General features: G+C 42.8%; 1 protein-coding gene across 1 annotated transcript in view; it reads left to right on the plus strand.

Moving 5' to 3' along the window:
- Nucleotides 1–20,902, plus strand: part of MBOAT2 (membrane bound O-acyltransferase domain containing 2) — a 191,774-nt gene extending 170,872 nt beyond the window's left edge. The window contains exons 9-13 of the mRNA XM_025197590.1: nucleotides 62–165; nucleotides 545–609; nucleotides 5,883–6,015; nucleotides 16,276–16,427; nucleotides 19,655–20,902. Of these exons, the coding sequence (XP_025053375.1) occupies nucleotides 62–165; nucleotides 545–609; nucleotides 5,883–6,015; nucleotides 16,276–16,427; nucleotides 19,655–19,880 (680 nt within the window). The 3' untranslated portion in view covers nucleotides 19,881–20,902. The remainder of the gene's footprint in view (nucleotides 1–61; nucleotides 166–544; nucleotides 610–5,882; nucleotides 6,016–16,275; nucleotides 16,428–19,654) is intronic.
- The last annotated feature ends 23 nt before the right edge of the window (nucleotides 20,903–20,925 follow it).

Here is a 20,925-nt window from a genome sequence, read left to right on the forward strand (position 1 = left end):
TGTGATAGGTAATATTTATAATGACTTATGCCAGTTATTATTTTTGTTTGTTTTATTGCAGCTGATGCAATTAATAATGCAGCAGGGTTTGGTTTTCGAGGCTATGACAAAAATGGAGCAGCATGTTGGGATTTGATATCAAATCTGAGAATCCAACAGATCGAGGTTTGTTCATGGTTATTTCTAAATTTGTGCTTATGTAAACACTTTGTATTGCATTGAGTTGTCTTGAACTTCTCTGTTCTCAGGATAGCAGTGTGTTACAAACCAAAGGTGGTGACAGTTTTTTGGGAAGCGGGTGATAAATCACCTCCCTTTGGCATATGCTCGGTCTGCCAGTTAACTTGTAGAATTTTTGGTGATATGAAGTTTTTAAAGTAGAGTTATAGATGAAGGAATAAGAGATGGTTCATAATGGAGTGGTTGAGCAAATTCTAGAGTCTTTATCCAGTTCATTCCCAAAGAATCTTTTATTGTTCATAATTCTGAAATACTGCATGAATTTATACTTTGCAAAAATAATTAATATGTTTGGGTTTTACAGTTTGCAACAAGTTTCAAGATGTTTCTTGATAACTGGAATATTCAAACAGCTCTTTGGCTTAAAAGGTACTGTATTTCTTACAGGAAAGCTTTTCTGCTTTAAAAAAAATCCTTCAAAATATGAAATTTATTCAATGCTTGGTTAGAAATCCAAAAATAACAATATTGCTGCTAAGTGGGCTGAGTTCTAGCTTGCAGGTGTGTTGGGGAACACTTTGCGGGGCTCAGTGTGAGCATGCTTTGCTACAAATAGTTGTAAATAATTTTGTACGGAAGATGTTTAGAAGTCCTCTTCACCTGAGGGGAGATGGCAATCTTGGGCTGGCAGCAGACCATGGAAACTGCTCCCTGGTTTGTTCCTTAGGTTAATACTATAGTTTTGTAACAGGTTTTTATTGTAAATGTAACTGACTGTGCCAGAGGAGAAAGGAGTGAGGGTCTGAGAGAAGTGGGAGGAGAAAGGGCTGTTCCAGAGAGGGCAGGGAGCTGTCCCAAGGAGGACAAAGTGGAGTGAGAAAGAAGTAGTCCCAGACAGGACAGAGGGGGCTCCTAGTGAGGACAGGGGGAACTGTGATGGAAGATACGGGGTGCTTGATTTGAAGCAAGAGTCTAGTGTGCTATTCAGGATGTTGGCACTATGATCCTCCTCCTGATTTGAAAAGGAGAACTCATGCTTCCCAGATGCTGACCAGAGAAGAAACTCTGAGGAGAGGTTGCTACAGCTTTCCGGGAAAGCCAGGATCTTGAAATCATGCCAGGGCTGGCTTCAAGGACCCTATAGGAGAGGGAGACCAGACAAGGCTGCTTCTCGGGGAGTCCTGAGGCAGAATTTCCCCTCAAGTGACATGATCTGTGACACTTAAAACAATTATCAGTTTCAATTAGAGTGTTGCTCTTCTTGGACAGTGCTTTGTTAAATCATGGAGCTGAGTTAACAATGACCTTACTGCATGGGATAAAAAAACCAACCCATAACTGTATAAGCTGCTGATCTTGAAAATAAAACATTATGCAAACAGGGGGAACTAAAAGTATTCATTTGTGGAGGAATCTTTTTTTATTTTCAAGTTTCCAAGTAGGAGATGTTGTACCCTATGAGAGGTATAATCAGCCCAGATCTGCCTCTCTGACTGCTGGCCTGCACAAGATCTATTAGCTTCTGTATTGCCACAGAAACTTCCCATCTTGCCTCCTGTTGACTGCATTGCAAGCATCATGGGAGTGCTGTTCAGAAGATATACAGAGTGTTCAGTATTTGCTGTACTCACTTTTTGTGGATAATGCAGAGATGACAGAGTGTCTAAAGAATTAGTGTCTCTGGCTGTTCCTATCCCAGTGTTTGTATGGTGGATAATAGAGCCAAATGGAATGTCCCACATCTACAGGTGGCTGGAAGGTAACCTAGTTCATTCCCTTCCTCTGAGGCAGGATCAAGTGTATCTATCCATCTCTGACATGTGTTTGTCTAACCCAGAACTATTCAACTTCAGAGTGGCTGGGGCCCCCACCATTCAGTGCCCCCTTCCTGTGTGGGGGCCCCAGGCCCTGTGGCCACACTGTCCCACCCCACCCCACCCCCACAGAAGCAAAAAGCAGAAGCCTGGGGAGGGATCGGTAGCTTTGAGACCTTGGTTGCTGCTGAAATAGTGGGGAGGTGGTATATGGGCAAGAGCCCATGGACCACAAACTAACCCCTTATTACCTGCTTGAGGCTCACCAGGTTCAATTTGGACAGCTCTGGTCTAACTTCTTTATTTTTAAAATCCTCCCCACGATGGAAATCCTACATTTTCCAAGCTAACCCATTCCAGTGCTTAACTGTCCTTACAGTGTGTTGATTAGTTTTTATTAATATGTAGCTGATCTCTTTAGTTACAAATTAGCAGATTACCTCTTGGACTACCTTGGATGGACATAGAAAACTATGAAACTATCTAGAGAAAGTGACAGTATTAAAATTATATAAAAGATGGTTATAAAGAGAACTATATACCATTCAATTATTCACTTACGCTCCTCTAATTGTATCAGTTAAGTGGTTAACCGATAACACAGCAGCTCCGGGGGCCCTTTGGGGGTGGAGGGGGAGGAAGAGGCGATGGCAAGCCCAGCCAGACAACACTGCTGTTTTCCTCTTGGGCTGTGGGTACTTGTGGCCCTGCCCTTCCCCACTTGCTCCTTCCTCCTTACTGCCCTCTGGTTCCTGCTGGAGCACTGTGCAGCTTCCCTTCCCCCAACCCTGCCCTCACTGCCAGATTGGGCAGGCCCCAAGCTAAACAGTAACCGGTAAGCTAACCAGTTATCACTGGGCTTACCAGTTAAATGATTAACCTTTTAACCTTTTACATCCCTAAAGAGAACCATGGCCGATTATTTTCCATGGATACTTGTGGGATGGGGAAAAAAGAATCGACGTATGTTTTGTGATGCTATGGAATCTTCTACACAAATAACTTTTTAAGCGGAAGTTTGACAGACCTGCCAAGAGCGGTCTAGCATGTATACTTGATCCTGCCTCGGTCTGTGGGGATGGACTAGACTAGGGGTCGTCAACTGGGATATGTGAGAAGGCCCTAGGGGGTACATGCAGGTGGGCAGGGATGGAGTGCCACCACCCACCACCCTGTGCTGCCGCCTCCCAGGAGCAGGGCCGGGCCGGGGGTGGGGGCAGGGGGCGCAAGGGCAGTGGTGCCCCTCTGAGGGCTGCATAGGCGCAACCCGGCTGGCTGGACGTGGGGTGGGGGGAGCTTGTACGCAGCCACTACCCACCACTCCACACTGCTTTCTGCTGCTGCTCTGCATCCAGCTGCACGCCACCCCAACACCCTCCCCCCCCGCCCCCGCTCCGCGCCCAACTGCCGGGGGTACATTTACTAAAAAAAGGCTGAAAACCCCCAGACTAGACCAGTTGCCTGTGCTTCCCCTCAGAGGAGCCAGGTATCTGCAAGGAAGGTGAATGTAGGTGGCTTGAGCTCTCTAGGGGGCAGAGGTTTGTGGCCTGTGGCAGGGGGTCAGGTTGTAAATTCTGGCCCATGCAGGCAAAAAGCAGACAACCTTGTGAGGTCTTTTAGCTCTAGTGTTCCATGATTCTATATTTACTATTCTTTTCATAAGAAATGTTGGCATACTGGGAGACTGTTCTTATGTTCCCCTCTTCAGGCTTTTCTTTTTGTAGAGAAAACAAACCCAGTTCTTTACTTTCTTTACTTTATTTTCCTATCCTTTTATTTGTATTGCTCTCTTCTGACTTCCTTCCAGCTTGGCTACATGTTAACATGTGGTGCTCTAAACTGAGCATACTTGCTAAGGTATCATCAGTGTCAATACAGTAGAATAATTATCTTCTGTTACTGCATTCCGTGGAGAAATTTGCTTTTGTTTTTTCTCCAACAGCATCATAATGTTAACTCATATTAAATTTATGGGTCACTCCTAATCCTCAGATTCTCTTCTGCAATACTGCTCCCCAAACAATCATTCCCCATTTTGGTCCAGCACATTTCATTTGCCCCCCTCCCCTCTCTCAAGTGGGTGCCTTATTTTTTTTAACCTCATTTTAATAATTCTGGACCATTTCTTCAGCTTCACAAGAATCATTTTGCATTCTAATCCTGTTCTCTAAAGTGTTTGCAACTTTTGCCAGCTTGGTGCCATCTGCTGATTTTATAAGTGCATTCTTGATTCCATCATCCAAGTTTTTACTGAGACTGTTGAACAAAACCAGACCCAAAGCAGGCCCCTGCGAGACAAGTTGATAGGTCTTCCTCATTTAAGACTGAACCATTTACAATCACTCTTCTGAGGTCTGCTTTTCTGTTAGTTGTGCTCTTACTCACTGTGATTTAAACTAAACCATATTACCTTAGTTTGCTTATAGGAATGTCATGTGAAACGGTGTCAAAACCCGTACTTGTCAAGATCCTTCTTCAGTATCCCAGTTAACTTATCAACAAAGAAAATTATAGATTGGTTGGCAGGACACATCCTGCTGTTTTTTATCTGTTAGGTCCTTACAAATTGATTAATTTGATGTAGTATCTTTCCAGTTATCAAAGTTGGGCTGACTGGTCTGTAATGTACTGGCTGATTTTCTTTTTACTCTTTGTAAAGATAAATACTATATTTGCTCTTCTGCAATCTTCTGTGATAACTGCTAATGATGCAGCGATTGCACCGCTTTGTTCCTTAAGTACTCCAGGGTAAAGTTAATCAGGCTCTGCTGACTTGAATACTCTTAGTTAAATATTGTTTACTCTGCTTTTTCTTGTTGTTGTTTTAATTGTACTAAACGTGGGCCCAATTAACCTGGCTGAAGCAAAAAGCCATTGAACTTTTCAGCCTCCCATGTGTCATCCTTCATTTCTTCATCTTTCCTGTTAAATAATAAACATGTACTTTTAACTTTTTTCCTTTCTTTCTAATGTAATTTTCTAGAAACTTTTCTGCTAAATCTTGCTAAGCAGAACACTTCATGGCTTAGTTTTTCTGATTTGACCTTATGTTTGCACTTCTGCTGAGCAGAACATCCCTCTTTCCTGTTTTCTTATATAGGATATAAAATTACTGCTTTACCCACATCATTCTTTTACTATGTTTCATAACATTCCTCCAAATCAGGATAATTTACAATTTTATCTTTTAATAGTATTTTGTTTAGAGACTGCTAGCTTTCTTGTTAATGAGATTGCTGGCTTTCTTGAACTCTTTTTTTCCCCTCTAGAATTCCTTCCAATGGGACCTTGACTATTAATTTCTTGAGTTTGGATTCTACATTTTTTAAGTTTATTGCTGCTTTTCTTGTGCTTGGTTTTTTTTTCCTTCCTTAGAATCATCAATTCTGTTGTTTAATGATCACTTTCAACCAATTGCCTTCCACCTTCTCATTCAGTTAGAAATGAATCCAAAATCATTCCTCCCACAGTTTTAACTCTAGTTTCTGACAGAAAATATCTCTAATTCATTCTCAGAACTTCTTGGATAGTTTGTGAATTATTTTTGTTGTTATTATTTTCAGTAGACATCTCTGGATAGTTAAAGCCTCTCTTTATTGTTCACATCCAGTCCTTTGGATACTTCTGTATATTGCCACTATAAAAAAGTATGCTTGGTAACAAAGAGGATCTTTACACTGAAACCTTGTATCAAAGCTCTTAGTAAATGTCCAGCATTTTTTGTAAATCATAATATAATAGTAATACTATATAGGTCCAAGATTTAAGAGAATTATGTAATGACATGGGGTTAAATTGCTATTATTTCAAGGGTTTAAATATTTATTGGCACTGTTTTGGTTAGCTTCTTTCTCTAATATCCTTTTTTAATTTTTTTTTGGTTGCTAGAGTATGTTATGAGCGAGTGACCTTCAGTCCTACAGTCCAAACTTTCATCCTTTCAGCCGTTTGGCATGGTGTGTATCCAGGATATTATTTATCATTTCTAACAGGAGTGCTGGTGACACTAGCAGCACGAGCCGTAAGTACCAACCACGCTTTTTAACTAGTATGTAGTTCTTTTAGAGCCAAGTGACTCTGCTGTAGTGCACAAAAGTGTGCTTCACAGGATAGAGAGAGTGGAAGACTCTTCACCTAAGGAGTTATCTATTTTTTTTAGATGTGACATCTAAACATCTAATAGTTAGGAACAGGTGGGGAATAAAAATAGACCTAGGACTCAATGTGTGTTTTAGAGCACATCTTTCATGTGAAGTTCAGGTTGTCCTAACGCTTTCTGATAAAATATTTGTTTTGACACCTAGCTCAGGTGTAAAGTTTATCTTGGAAAGTTCACATGTTATGAATGGGCATAGAGCTGTCCCGAGGATTTTGGTAGTCTAAGCTATCAATTTCTAGAGAATTTTAAAGCAAACTTCAATCTGGTACTGTCCTAAAAATGTTAACTAAAGCAGTGTTCTTTTTTCTCAGCCAGAAAATAGCTTCAGTGAGCTTTCTTCTCAAATGACTGCCAAGCAGCAGCAGAATAACTACAAGATTTTGACCGATTTCATTGATGCTATTCAGAGTCTGTAAACCCAGATAAACAAAGCTGTCAAAATACTGTCATTCTTTCAACATTGCTTTGGAAAACTTTCATTAGAAACAGATGCTGGTATTAGAGTTATTCAAAGGAAGAAAATGACCCCAAAATAGAGGTGGTACTAGGGGAGAGTTTCCCATCAGAACAGCAAGGAAGCTATAAGTGAAGAGAATGCGAAAGCCATGCGTACCTTTTGACAGGCAGTCTGAGAGGGAGCTTCAAGATTGATCAGACTCCTGTTAATAATGAAATACATTGTATTTTGATTCCATGCATCTCAAGCCACTGTATAAAGATTGGCAAGATCCCTGTTGTAAAGTAATAATCTTTCCTTACCACAGCTCTGAGTCTCTGGAGATGAATATACAAAAAATTCTTTGTAGCCCCTAGGAAAGTTGAGCTCACATCTCAGCTACAGGTTGATGCAAATGGTACAGTCCTAAACAAAGTCCAGAGCAGGGGTAGCAACCCCCAGCACGTGTGCCAGAGCATGGTATATGAAGGCATTTTGCTTGGCCTGCGTGCCTCGGGGCAAATGGTAAGGGATCAACAAGGGACCCAATCCTTGTTGTGGCAGCACAGCCCAAGCCCCTTCCCTGCTGTCCACCTCGAGGTACGAGTGCACCTGCCACTGGCAACAAGCTGGGCTGGGACTCTATGGACCCCGGTGCAGCTGCACGCATCCTCCCTGCCACCTGCTGAAGCATCCCAGGCTCTGTGGTGAGCATGTGCACCTTGGGTTGGATGGCAGAGAAGGGGCCAGGGCTTCACTGCCACAACAAGGATCAGGCCCTTTGTGACTCCCTTACTGTCTGCCCGGGCACACCAACATCTTACAAGTTGAGGTTGCGATGTTTTTCACACTCTACCAGAAAATGTTGCTGACCCCTGATCCAGACTGTTCCCTAACTAAGAATTGGTACACTCTGTCCTCTTCTCAGCAATAGAGGGGGCTTGCCTATATTACAAATCTTCTGGCTGCCAGCATCTACCCGTGCCAGGTGCCACATGGCTTCTTGGGAGCTCCACACAGCTTCATTAGCACAGCTGTGCCAGCAGGATGCACAATAATTGTTATTCAACAGGTGTCAGAAAGTATGAATGCATCTACATGGGCTTTCTGGCAGCTTCCCAAAGGAGGCAGAAGCCTTTTGCTTGCACAGCTGGTGTTGCTCCGCTGATAGAAAAAGGGACTGCTGTCATGGAGGAGCTGTGAGTGTGGTTGCACTCTTTTGCCAGCAGAGCTGCGTAGTGGTGACCTAGTCAGGGTTCCAGTAAGCTGGGTTTCTTATTAGAATGTTGTCTGGAGGCTTTGCTACTGGTATGCTTCTTACCTATATTTCATATTTACCTCTACTAGCATGTATAGTTCTTTATTTATTGGGATTGAGTTATATACAGAACTTGATTATTATTATTAATTGACTATCTAGAACAGGCTAAGGTCTATTTTTTCATGGTGTTCATTTGCATTTACCCGTCCTTTTTAGGTTTGCAAAGATAAGGTTCTCCGAGCTCCACCTTTCCCCTTCTGCCATACCTCAGCCTGCATTTGGAACATAATATAAGAATTGTTTTGCTGGGTCAGACCAAAGGTACATCTAGTTTCTGACAGTGGCAAGTAAGAAGTTAGATCAGGGCTGTCCAACTTAAGCAGCTAGGGGTCACATGCCCTGTGGCCACAAGGATCCCCCTCTCCCATTGTGTAGCAGCCCCCCCCCACAGCACTCCAGTCACCCTGCATGGATGCTCTACTCTCCCCACCTTGCAGCACATCCCCTTTCCACTGCTGCACCACATGGCCCTGGCCTCACCCTGCATGCCCTGTGCCCTGGAGTGGGCACAGAACATAGAAGCCAAAGGAGGGAGGGGGAAGCCCAGAGACTCTGGCTGCTGTTGCAGCTGGAGTGATAGGGGGAGCTGCGGCCAGGTGGGAACCTGGGGGCTGCAACTTAATGTGGCCTATGGCCCACCAGTTGGACAGCCCTGGTTTAGATGAAGAGTGTTAGAAACCAGGTATATGTTGCATGATCCATTCCCTATCATACTCACCCAGTCACCAGCAGTAGGTTACATCCCTAATTCTGCTGATTTCATTTATTAACCATTTAATGTTTCATAAATAGATCCTTATTAATGTCACTCACTGATTTAAAATTTGATCCTTCCGTGCTTAAAGAATTTAGTTTTCCACATAAATCTCTGGAACTCAAGACAGTTTGGTGGATGTGAATTTAGGAAAAAGCAGGTTGAAATATTACTTTGAACAGAGCTGCCATTTTATGAGACTAAAAACTTGACTTGTTTAACTCAGAAACAGAAGCTGAGAGGGGATGCGACTGCTTGTCTCGCACATAGATCAGCAGAGATAAGCACCAAGGAGCTAGAAGAGTTATTTAAGCTAGAGGATGGTGTTTGCACAAGAGTAGGCAGGAATAAATTTGTCATGAATCATATTGATTTGGAAATGAGGGGTGCCGATACACATGCAGTGAGGCTGCTCCAATGCCCTGTAACTACAGTGCGTCAGAGCAGCCTCAGTTATCTTGCTCCAGCAGACTCCAGCATCACGTGTACCAGTGTCCCTGTACTGAAAAATGGTGGTGGGGGTTCTTTAACTAAAGCACTCCCGCCACCATTTGTCAGTGTGGGGATGTTGATGCATGTAACACTCTGGGCACTTTTAATTAGAGTGGTGCTTGGAGCCACTCTTAATGAAATTGCCCTTCCCCGGAGCATGTCTATAAATGTCCAAGGTTTCTAAACACCAGAGAAGTGTTCTGGAACAGTTTTCCAATAGGAATAGTGAGGGCAAGCATCCAACCAGAGTTAAATTGGAGCTTGAAAATTTTATGAAAAAGATTTTATAACATGGGTGCCCACCACAGGAAAATGAGCTTGCTGCTGTGAGAGGTCTCATCCAGTCCTGTGTTTCTAGGGCTTGGCAGCTATGACAGTAATACTGCATAATAGTTGCATAGCAGTTTTACAACCTTCTTAATCCTTTGAAGTAGGGATGTGTTAATATCATTTTGGTAGTGACTAAGATGGAAAGCTATGTGACTTCTCAAAGTCATGGAGAAGGTGGTATATAAATACTAGCCAATTGCCCATCAAGAATGATGGGGAAGAGGGCTGGGATGGAGTGCCGCCACCTAACACCCCATGCTGCCGCCATTCTGCCTTTTGCAGGGAGAAGGGTGGGGGAATCGAGGCCAGCGCTGCTGGCCTTGGCTCCCCCACTCAGTCCGGTCCTTGGTACAGCTCCAGAATCATGGCAGCTCTCCCCCATGCTTGGAGCACACTGATTGGCTGTTTCCGTCAGCCAGTCAGAGTGCGAAGAAAATATTACAGACCGACCGACAGACTTAGGCTTTTATAATATTAGAATGTTACAACTGCCTACTAAAGAGTGTATAAAAAATAAATCCAAGAGTAGAATTTTGGCATTTCCCTAAAACAGGCTGCATGACACTGAATTGGTCTGGATCCTAGCTTTAAATAGGCAGCTGAAATGGAGAATTCAGCTGGTATGCTCCCCAACAGCAGTTTTGCAAATACACTTGACCCACAATTTTTGAAAATCTCTATAGATTTTATAGATTCTTTAAATTTGAGTGGGAACCATATTGGTTGACAGTGTTCCTTGTAATTATGTTTAAATTGTATTACCACTAAATATGCCAATGGTAGCATTTTGGGTAGGGCAAAATTTCTGAATGGTTTTCAGAGGCAGCCCTAGAACTGAATATAGTGATCCTATTTAAGCTCTTGAAGGCCTAGAAAATTCTGACAAGGTCCACACCACTAAAAGCCAGAACCTGATATACCCAAACTGGGAAGGAAAACTCTGCTGCTACTCTCTGGATCAGGAAAGAATACAAAAGGACTCACATATTAAAGTGTAAACCCTGAATCAAGCACAAAATTCCTGTCTCAGTTTCAAATATTATTTCTTAATATCTCAACTTCTACTCTCACCTTCACCCCAATTATGCAGTTCTTGATCACATTAATACTAACGCAGGACACAGCCCATTGCTCCCAGCAGTTGTTACTGACTCAGGAGCACATCTGCTTCTTCATCTGTAGCCTTTTGTAAAGGTATGAGAACTTGCAAATGCACTTGACTTTATCCTTTGAGGCAGACATAGTCTGTTGATGAGATCAGCACAAACTACTAACTATACACAGATTAAAAATTTGGTTGAAAGGGATTAGGTCAGTAAGGCCATTGCTGATACCGGAGCTGCTTTCAAACTCCCTAAACAATCTTTCCTGAAATTGAAGATCAAAAAGAAGCTGGTAACTGCCAAAACTCTCTGTCAAGACACAAGTTTATTGAACAAAGGACAAACAGTTCATTAGAGGGAACCAGGCATCTTGCTTTCCACTGTAAATAGAATAATCCTATATACCAATAATCTTAATGTCTGCGCTCCACTTGATCTTAATAACCAATTGGGATGTATTTGTATGTCACTTCCTATAAGTCATAAGTCTCCAAGTTTGTCAATAATAGACGTATAACTAGCAATTTTGGTGCCTTGGACAGAGATGCTGACAGGCAGCTTCCCCCCACTGCCACCTGCCTAACTTCCATTAGTTTTAAAAAATCACTTGTACCTTAATGCACATCTGCCCACAGTTTGTAATTAATTACCTTTTATCTATTCCTCCCATCATTTCCCTAACAGAGTCATCTGAAGGCATATCCCTCTCCACCCTCCCACCCCCACTATAGCTGTTTCATCAGAGTGTTTCTTGTTTTAACATGAATCTTTAAATATACCCCCTCCAGGTCAGCAGCATTGCTGCAGGCAGAGGCAGAGGGTGCAGTCTGGCAGGGAGGTGGAGTGGCATGGTGCACCAGGCAGGCAGGTGGCAGGCACAGCAGCTGCTGTGGAGGAGCAAGGCAAGCAGCTTGGAGCAGGCACCACTACACCTGCATGTGCCCAATCTGGCAGCTCCTGAGCAGTGGCTGAAGGAGGGGCAGGCCAGGCACTGCTCCTCATGCCTGGGGCAGGGCAGTGGTGGAGCACTTCTGTAAGTGTGGGCTGCTTGTGTGTGTATGTGTGTTTGGTGTCTCCCTGATCATGGCGCCCTGGGCAGTTGCCCACATCACCCACCCCTAAGGCTAGCTCTGAATTGCCAGCTGTAACATGGAGTGAGTTCTAAATCAGGCTATCTAACTCTTCATCTGGCTACACATGAACACTTGGGGCAGCAATTTTTACAGGTTGAGGATACTTTTATATCACTTCCTCTGCTGCAGAACCCCGACCCCTGGCTCCATGGCATTGTCAGCTCACATGGTCCAGGCAACCTAGGCCTGCAATGGCAGTGCACCACCTCCTGGCCCACTCTGCCATTACTGCCACTCCCTTTGTGGAACCCTTGATGACATATCATGGAACTCCAGGGTTCCACAGAACACAGTTGGAAAACCACTGAGCTTGGGCATGGAAAATGGGAATCAAAAGTTGAAATGTAGAGACCAGTGCACTTAGGTGCTTATGTTCAAAAACTAACAAATTTATACCATTGTTTTACATTGGTCATATTATCTGGTGCCCTTCTCACTCTGCCCTACTTATGCTCCTGGGCAATAACATCACTGCCAGAATTCTACCATTGGTGAAAATGGGCGTGTTTACATGAGATACTTTACTGTGCAGTAAAGCATCGCCATCTACATGTGCACACATTTACTGTGCAGTAAATTAGTCTACTGCACAGTTAGCTACTACTACCTGTAAATCCAGGTAGTAAACTAACTGTGTAGTAGATACTGCTCAGTAGTGCATGTGTAGATGCTGGCCAGGAGCAAATTTGCTCCTGGTCAGTCCCAGCTCTAGGGGGCCAGAGGGGAGGGGAACTCCCCCAGTCCTGGCGGTACTCGGGTCCCAGTTCCTCAGGATGTATTGACAGGAGCTGGGAGCTGAGCAATGCCAGGATGGGGTAGCTCTCAGCTCCCCCACTGCCCCAGCACTGCTCACCTCTCAACTCCCCACAGGAGCTGGAAGCTGAACAGTACCAGGACTCAAACTCTCTGCTTCCCCACCCAGCCCAGGGCTGGCAGGGAAGTGTTCTGCTTCTGGGCCAGCTCCCAGCCAGCTCTAGGCTGCACAAGGATTTCCCTGCCCAGCCCAGAGCTGGCTGGGAGCTGCCCCAGAAGCAGGATGGTTCTCAGCCAGCTTTGGGTCTGAATTCTCCTGCAGCCTGGAGCTGGCTGGGACCTGGCCCAGGAAGGATAGTTCCCAGATTGCTTGGGGAAATATCTGTGCTCTCCAGGAAGGTTTACTTCACAGTACTTTACTGCACAGTTGGCCTTTATAGCATTAATGGCATGTGTAGACATGCTCAGTAATGGCTTGTTTAATCAAGTACAATCTAGCCATCTTCCAGACAATCCAGTCCAAACCTGGTAGATCTCATCTTCACTAGATAAGTGAGCAAAAGTCTTTATCTAACTAGAGAGAGGCAGCATCTGATTAAGTGAATTTAGGTTCACAAAGCTTCTGCTAAATTAATCTATAAAGTGCAAATCTACCCTCCTTTTTTGATGGTTTGGGTAGCAATGATCCTGGGAGGGATTTGGAGTAGATGACCTCTGGAGGTCCCTTCCAGTCCTACTCCTTAATTATTCTTTGATTAATCAACCAGATTGTTTGAGTGGTGAACAGCCAGGCTAGTTTTGTTGACTGGAATTTTGTGGACATTATAAGGGAGGAGAGAGAAATCCTGCCATTCCTCATACTTGTGGTAATCCAACAAAATTTGTAACTCTAGAAAAGTAGTCTTCCAAAGAAAATGGACTATTTGAAGCTCTAGATGCACTGTACAGAGCAGATTTGCCTTGGTGGGTTATAAATTAAGTGATTTACATGCATGCTTTATATCTAACTTATAATACTATATCTTTAACTAAAATGTGTACAACTACCCTGGCTGCATTTATTCGTATTGCAGTGGTGCCTACAAGCTCCAGAGATTAAGAGTTCACTGTGTTCTTGCTAAATAGAGTACATATAATGACAAGCCACACAAAGTTGCTTTCCCCCTAATGAAACAGTATGCATTTCTTACAAGAAAATGAGGCCTGGAGTGGGGACAAAGTTACAGCAAGCTGATTGTTTGATATGTCACAAGTTCAGAACACTAAACTATCTAGTTATTGACATATTAGAACATAGGAACATAAAACATAAGAAGTGTCATCCTAGGTCAGATCAATGGTCCATCTAGCCCAGTAGTCTATCTTGAACAGTGGCATGAGTGGATCCTTTAGAGGGAGAGCATTGAACTGGATATATCTAGAGTTCATTCTCCTCCCCGGCATTCACTATTATTGGTTTAGAGATGTCAGAGATATCATCAAGCTTTCTTTTTAATAGCTGTTAATAGATCTGTCATCCATGAGTTTGTGTAGTCCCTTTTTGAACCCAGCTATACGATCTGCCTCTATATCCTCTTGTGGTAATGACTTCCACAAATTAACTACTTGCTGCGTAAAAAAGTACTTTCTCGTATTAGTTTTAAACCCGTCTTCTATTACTGTCAGTGGGTGCCCTCTAGTTCTAGTTTTCTGTGTCTTGGTGAATAACAGTTCCCTGTTCAGTTGGTCCACACCTTCATGATTTTATTAGACCTCTATCATATCCCACCTCAACCACCTTTCCAAACTTGAGTCTTAGCCTTGTTAGTCTCTTTTGGTATGGGATCTGTTCCATTCCCGTGATCATTTTTGGTTGCCGTTCTCTTTACTTTTTCCAGTTCTACTACATCCTTTTTGAGATGTGGATACCAGAATTGCACACAGTAGCGAAGGTGTGGGCTTGTCATGGATTTGTGTATTAGTACAATGATGTTTTCTGTTGTTTTCAATTCCCTTCTTAATGAGACCCAACATTTTATTGGCTTTTTTTTGGCTGCTGCTGCATATTGAGCTGATGTTTTTAGAGAACTATGTACAGTGACTCCATGGCAAGGTCCGAGTTGTAATAGCTAGTTTAGAATCCAGCATTGCATGCATGTAGTTGAGGTGTACATTACCTTGTATTTATTGACATTGAAGCTCATCTGCCATTATCACTTAGCTTGGTGAGATATTTCTACAGCTTCTTTGCTAGAATTGAGGGTTGAAGGAGCCGTTTAAAGAATGGTGGTATAGAGGCCTGCTAGAGTCTTAAAAGGACCTTATATTGTGCAAAAAAGAGCTATATCAACAGAAACACAAAGGCACTTGAAGGGAAATTGGACTAATGAGCAAGGGAGCCTGAGATTACTGGCACAGCCAAGATGCTAGCTAATAACTTTACACTATTCAGGTAGCAAGGCTAAAACTCAGGGACGTTATAGGTTAAAAATAGTGTGTGTTTGCTGAGGAGAAGAGGGAAACTGCAGAAATAAATGTAGTAATTTCAGAAAATTATATGGAAAATTAAAGTGGATCACAAGCTGAACATGCATCAACAATGTAATATTGCAGAAAAAAACTAATACCGTTCTGGGATGTATTTAATAAGGAGTATTGTGTGTAAGTCGCAGGAATTGATTCTTCCTTTCTTCCTAATACTGAGGCCTTAGCTGGGAAGCAGCAAAAATAGAGAGAGACCCCAAAAGATAGCAGCAAAATGGTTAGAGGTTTTGAAAACATGACATGAAGAAGGGTTGAAATAATTAGGAATATTTCTTGTGGACGAGAAGACTGAGGGGAAAATTGATAAAAATGTTTCTGCATTGAAAACTTATGACAAGGATCATGCTCAGTTGTTTTAGGGGAGGATAGGTCAAGAGATAATGGGCTTAGATTGACACAAGTGAGATTTAAATGAGGAAATTTCAGCACTTGACCAGATTACCTCCACAGACTGTAGGATCTCTGTTATTGGAAGGTTTTAAGTGCTGGTTAGACCAGTGATTCTCAGTCAGGGTGCCATGTGAGAGGAGGAGATAAGCAGGTGCCAGGAGATGAGCACAGGCTCGGGGTTGTCCCTGCCTGGCTGCTGCCCCACCCCCCTGCAAGGAGGTAAGCACTGTAATAAATGCATTAGTGTTTTAAATGGGGTGTTGCTCAATTCACAAAAGTTATGGAGGGGCACCTCCAGTCAAATGAGGGGTGCCTCAGGTCTAAAAAGTTTGAGACCCACTAGGTTAGACAAAGATTTATCTGGGATATTGTTGAAAAGGATACACCATCCTTGAGCAGGAGTTGGATTAGATGACCATTAGGGGTGTCTTTTAGCACTGTTCTTCTATTCTGTTTTCATATTATTCATAAATATATGTGTATAGGAAGTTAGTTGACATTTATTGTAAAACAAGACTGTTGGGAAGAATAAACATGATATTATGCTGAAGGCTAGTGTATAGAAGCCTACTGTGCCTACAGCCAGTGAATCCTTGATTAGGTTCAGAGGGACTGTAAAACAGCAGCACATTTAAAGCATCCTTTGACCTATGGATCCTTGATCTGTGGAGTGCCATTGAATCTGCCTTGTAGTGAGTCTCTCATTTTAAAGTATGTGAAACAGTCCCCATCATCTGTCCTTGTCAGCAAAATGAGAACAGGAGAGGTTGGAGATTAAACTGAGCTGTTAACTGCCTGAAAACTTTTTTGGTAGTAGAACAAAAACTTTCTCTCAGTAAAAATGTTTAGTTTCTAATGCGTCTTTTACCTACTTTTTTTTTTTAAAGATGAGAAACAACATTAGACACTTCTTTGTTGACTTCTCCCTTGTTAAGCTGTTCTACGATATCATAACATGGATGACAACTCAATTAGCAATAAGTTACACAGTTGTGCCATTTGTGCTGCTTTCTGTAAAACCATCTTTCACATTTTATAGGTAAGTACATTTTAATTTTTTTTTTTTAAATCCCTTTAATTGGAAACTAGTTGGATTATTCTCTGTGGCAAGACATCTCCTTTGAATGGTGAATAAAAGTGTAACATTTGGGTCATTGCTTTGCCTCCTGAGCAGTTTGTCATTCACAGTTTGGAAAAGCAAAACAGAACAAGTGATAGCTCCATAGCACCGCATGAATGCCACAGGAGCAGGTGTTTATTAGCAGTTATAAAGTAACTGTCACAAATTATCAGTCAAGAGAAGATAGATAAATATGTTCTCCTTTAAAAGAGAGCATAGCTAAAATGGCCTGATGATTGATCTTAAAATGTATTCAGATTATCATTACTGGGAAACAAGGTGCACACAGGCATGTGCAAACCCTCTTAAGAATAGACAAGGTTCATATTAGTGCTGTCCCAAGCTTTAGTTCCTGATTCAATTCGGTGGAGATCCGGCCCGATTCAAATCGGTGGACCCTTGAATCTCTCCTAATTGAATTGGAACCCTCTGAATCGATTCAGAGAAATTGGGGAAGATTTGGATCTATTTGTCACCCCATCCCCACCCCCATGGGCAGGGCATGCTTGGCTGGGTGACTAGGATGAGGCCATGGGCAGGTAGGGAGCAGTGTCCAGGTGTGAGACAGAGGTCAGGGCTGGGGAGACCCTGGGATCTTGTGGTGCTGTCAGTGTGGGGCCAGGACAGAGCCATGATCCACTGCGTACATGTCCCTGTGACAGGTGCCAGTTTCACAGGCAGGGACATACAGGGAACTGATCACAGCTCACCCCCAGCCTTGTGTTGTCAGGGCACCAAGATCCTGGACCTGGTCCCAGTCCTAGCCCTGGATGTAGCTCCCAGCTGTGCGCCCTGGCCACACAGCTCCCAGCCAGTATCCATGGAGACCCTGATATTGCACGGCAGTGACAGTGTAGGGCTGGGGTTGGGGCATGTGTGGAGCGGATTGCAGATCTGCACTGGCCCTGGCCCTGCACTGTCACCATCCCACAATCCCAGGGTCTCCATGGAGACCAGCTGTGGGCTGCATGGCCAGGGTCCCATAGCAGGGGCTTGCAGGCATGGATTATGGCTCCTGCCCCAAGTCTCAGCCCTGCGCTTCCACCACCCCACAACCCCACCCCATGATCCTGACCTTGCCTGCCTGTCCCGCTCCTGAACACCGCTCCACATTGGCCCGTGGCCCCATCCCACATAAGGAGTTTTGGTGAGCTGTTACATGGGGAGGAAGGATTGGTGCTGACCCATCCCACAATAGCTCAGCAAAACTCCCTATGTGGCCTGCAGGCCCAAATTATTGCCCACCCCTGTCTTATTGGTTACTCCTAAAGGTCTGGCCTGGGCCTGAAACCTTACCCCTCATGTCTCATGGCTTTCACTTTGTGCTTGCATGTTCCTCTGTGATCTTTCTTTCTGATGTAGCCATTCTGACTGTGGCACCTTCAGCCCATACCTAATATCCATGATAGGTCATACTGCTCATGTCTTGCTCCTGCACCTCAGCTTCCTTGATTCCTCCAAATCAATCATTGTTGATGCTGGCTAGTAAAAGAAGGTATGGGAAATATGAACTACTCTCTATACTCTGAGTATGGGCATAAGGAGAATTAAAGCTAGGGTATACTATATAGGCATTGCTAAGGCAAATAGCCTCAGAGCTTGAGTGTTTGTAATGCATATGCACACACAATGAGGATGTGCACATGGACAACATCTCTCTAAGAACTCTAGTTGCTTCTGCATCTAAGTAACTTGTGTTCCTGGCATGGAACAAGTCCTTACTTACCTTGATTTGGCCTGAAGCCAACCTTTTCACTTTCTTAATAGATTTCATACATTACATATAAGAGTATACCACCTCTGTGGAAACTTTAAGACCACTACCAAGAATCAAGCCACTCCCACTTTTCACAGGCACAAGCCCAGAAATAAGGGAAAATAAGTATCCTCACTGAGCATCGCCACAACATCTTCCTAATACAGGGGTTCTCAAACTGTGGGTCGTGACCCCTTGGAGGGTCATGAGCAATTTAAAAGGGTGCCGCAAACTTCCCAGGGGGTACATGCGGTGGCGCAGGGAAGCAGTGCGCACAGTGACAGCGCAGATTGGTGGATGACAGCAGTGGCTGCCGTGTGTGAGCTCCCCGTCCCCCACCACTGCCACCCGGCACTCAGGGTCGTGGTATCACAAAATTTGAGAGCCCCTGTCCTATTACATAAACTTAGTTACTTAAAAAGCATATTAGCATATTAGCTCACGTAAGCAGTTATGCTCATATCCAAACAGTCTCTGTTGGTTTTGTTTTTAGCTTTCCCCAGCAATCATAACTGGCAACCCTTTGCTGCTTTCAAGCTTGCCATATTGTGTATGTACAATATTATATAGCCAGAGTGCTAAATACGGATATATATGGTGCATGTGGATAAATCTCTACCAGTAGTGCTGTGTATTCTTATTAATTAAGGGATGTCAAACTTGCCTGGCCCCCATGGGCTGGATCCAAGCTGCAGTGCTTCTTGGGGCCAAATCCAGATGTGGCTGTGGTGCGGCAAGTGGTGTCAGGGAGCTGTGGAGGTTAATGCAGCTTTTGCTCATTCTCATTGCCAACAAGGATCCCCAATGGGACTCTGTGCTGCAGATTTCAGTGGTGGGTCTTTCCACCAAATTCCTGGCTCCCCTAGGAGCAATTCTGGGTCAGATGACAGCTCCACAGGCCGACTCCAGCTCACAGGCCAAATATTTGACATCCCTGGCTTTAGTTATTCTGTGCCGTGTATAATAGATGGAGCCCTACCTGTGCCCTCAGTGCTGCACACAGGCCTTTAATATGGCTTTATCTGTAATGCAAAAATGATTATGTTGGGGTCTTTTGTTATCATTATTCACTCCCTTTTTCTCTTCTCATTGCTCAATTTTTTTCTTATTCTTTGGTTTTAGGCATCTAATTTTTTTTAAGTGAAGTATAGCATAAGGGTTATACTGTTAAGTAAGCCAAAATGTGTTAGACTTCTCAGACACCCAGTGGCAATGTGATTTGCAAAGCTGTGTATGTACATTGCAGTCTATACTGAGAGATGTCACACTGAAGTTTTTCATGATAAATATACTTTTACCATGGAGCTTGTTATCTTCCAGTAGTGTCATATTTAATAATAAATATAATGAGGAAAGATTTTACTTTGTTTTCTCTCTTTTTTCCCCCTAGCTGCTGGTATTTTTGTCTTCACATTGTCTGCATTTTAGTGTTGTTGCTATTTCCAATGAAAAGAACTCAAAAAGGAAGAAAAGAGCAAGAAAGTGTGCAACCCTCATGTTCCAAAAAACTAAAGCAGGAAGAAAATGCTTTCCAACAGAACAGTTATTCCACAACAACTAATAGTTTCAATCAGAAGCAAGAAGTAACCCGCAGATATTCATCACAGAAACAATGATTGGGGAATACTATGATGAATATATTTTGTATGTTTTCAAAATCCATTTTTAGCACCTTTAACAGGGTTTGTATTTGTTTGCAAAGATGTTTAGTAAGAAAAGAATGCATTACCTAGGAATATCACATGCAATGGTAAGACTAGAAGCAAAGCAAATTAATCCCTCCCATGTCATGTCCCTGTGGGTCATGCCTTGTATATGAAATATTACCATTATTTCAATGGGCACTCAGGACTTACAACGTATGTCCATAGGGTCATATGCGTGCCCCTTTGCTGAATGTACGTTGTGCATCCCAAGGCACTGATGAGGTAGAAAACAATGATCAATCTAGATTAACATATGGAAAGAAGTTTTTTCCAAATGAATGACCATGCCTTAAACCCTCTATTTACTGAAATATTGTTTCTAAGTGGTATTTTCATATTTAATATTATGTGAAAATCATATGTCAGAAAGATGTTGGATGATATCAAAAAGAACAGGAACATGACATTGGAAATCATGGAAAGGATCTGTATCTTTAAAAAGCATTGCAATAAACATCTCAGTATTTGGAGGGTTTTCTTAAAGTATCTGAAATTTACAGTACATTGCAGAACTGTAAATGTTACTGATGCCAAATTAGGTTAGTTTGAGAGAGAGTCTAATTGTAAAGAGCCCTTCTGAAAAGAATTTTTAAAACTAAAGATTTACCTTTTCAGAGTGGGTAACTCTATTCTGGATTCCTTTTATTTTTAAAGTGAAGTTTCTAGCTAGAGACAAAATGGCAACCATAGTAGGATACAGATGAAGACACTGTGTAAACACCAGGCTTTGGGTACAAGTTCTTATTACCCTTAGGTACAAGAATTTCTTATTTTATTTAAGTATTTTACAAATATTTACTTTGAATATCTTAAGAAGAGTAAGAAGAAATCATTCAGAAGTTTATCAGACAAAATGGTTAGTTGAAAGCACTTACAGAATCAAAAATAGCCAGATTACCTTGAAGTTATAGCTCTAGTCCATAGAAAGATTAAACTACAATGTTAATGAGGGAAA

The sequence above is a fragment of the Alligator sinensis genome, unplaced genomic scaffold (assembly GCF_000455745.1).
Source record: "Alligator sinensis unplaced genomic scaffold, ASM45574v1 scaffold866_2, whole genome shotgun sequence".
In the NCBI taxonomy this organism is placed as follows: Eukaryota; Metazoa; Chordata; order Crocodylia; family Alligatoridae; genus Alligator; species Alligator sinensis.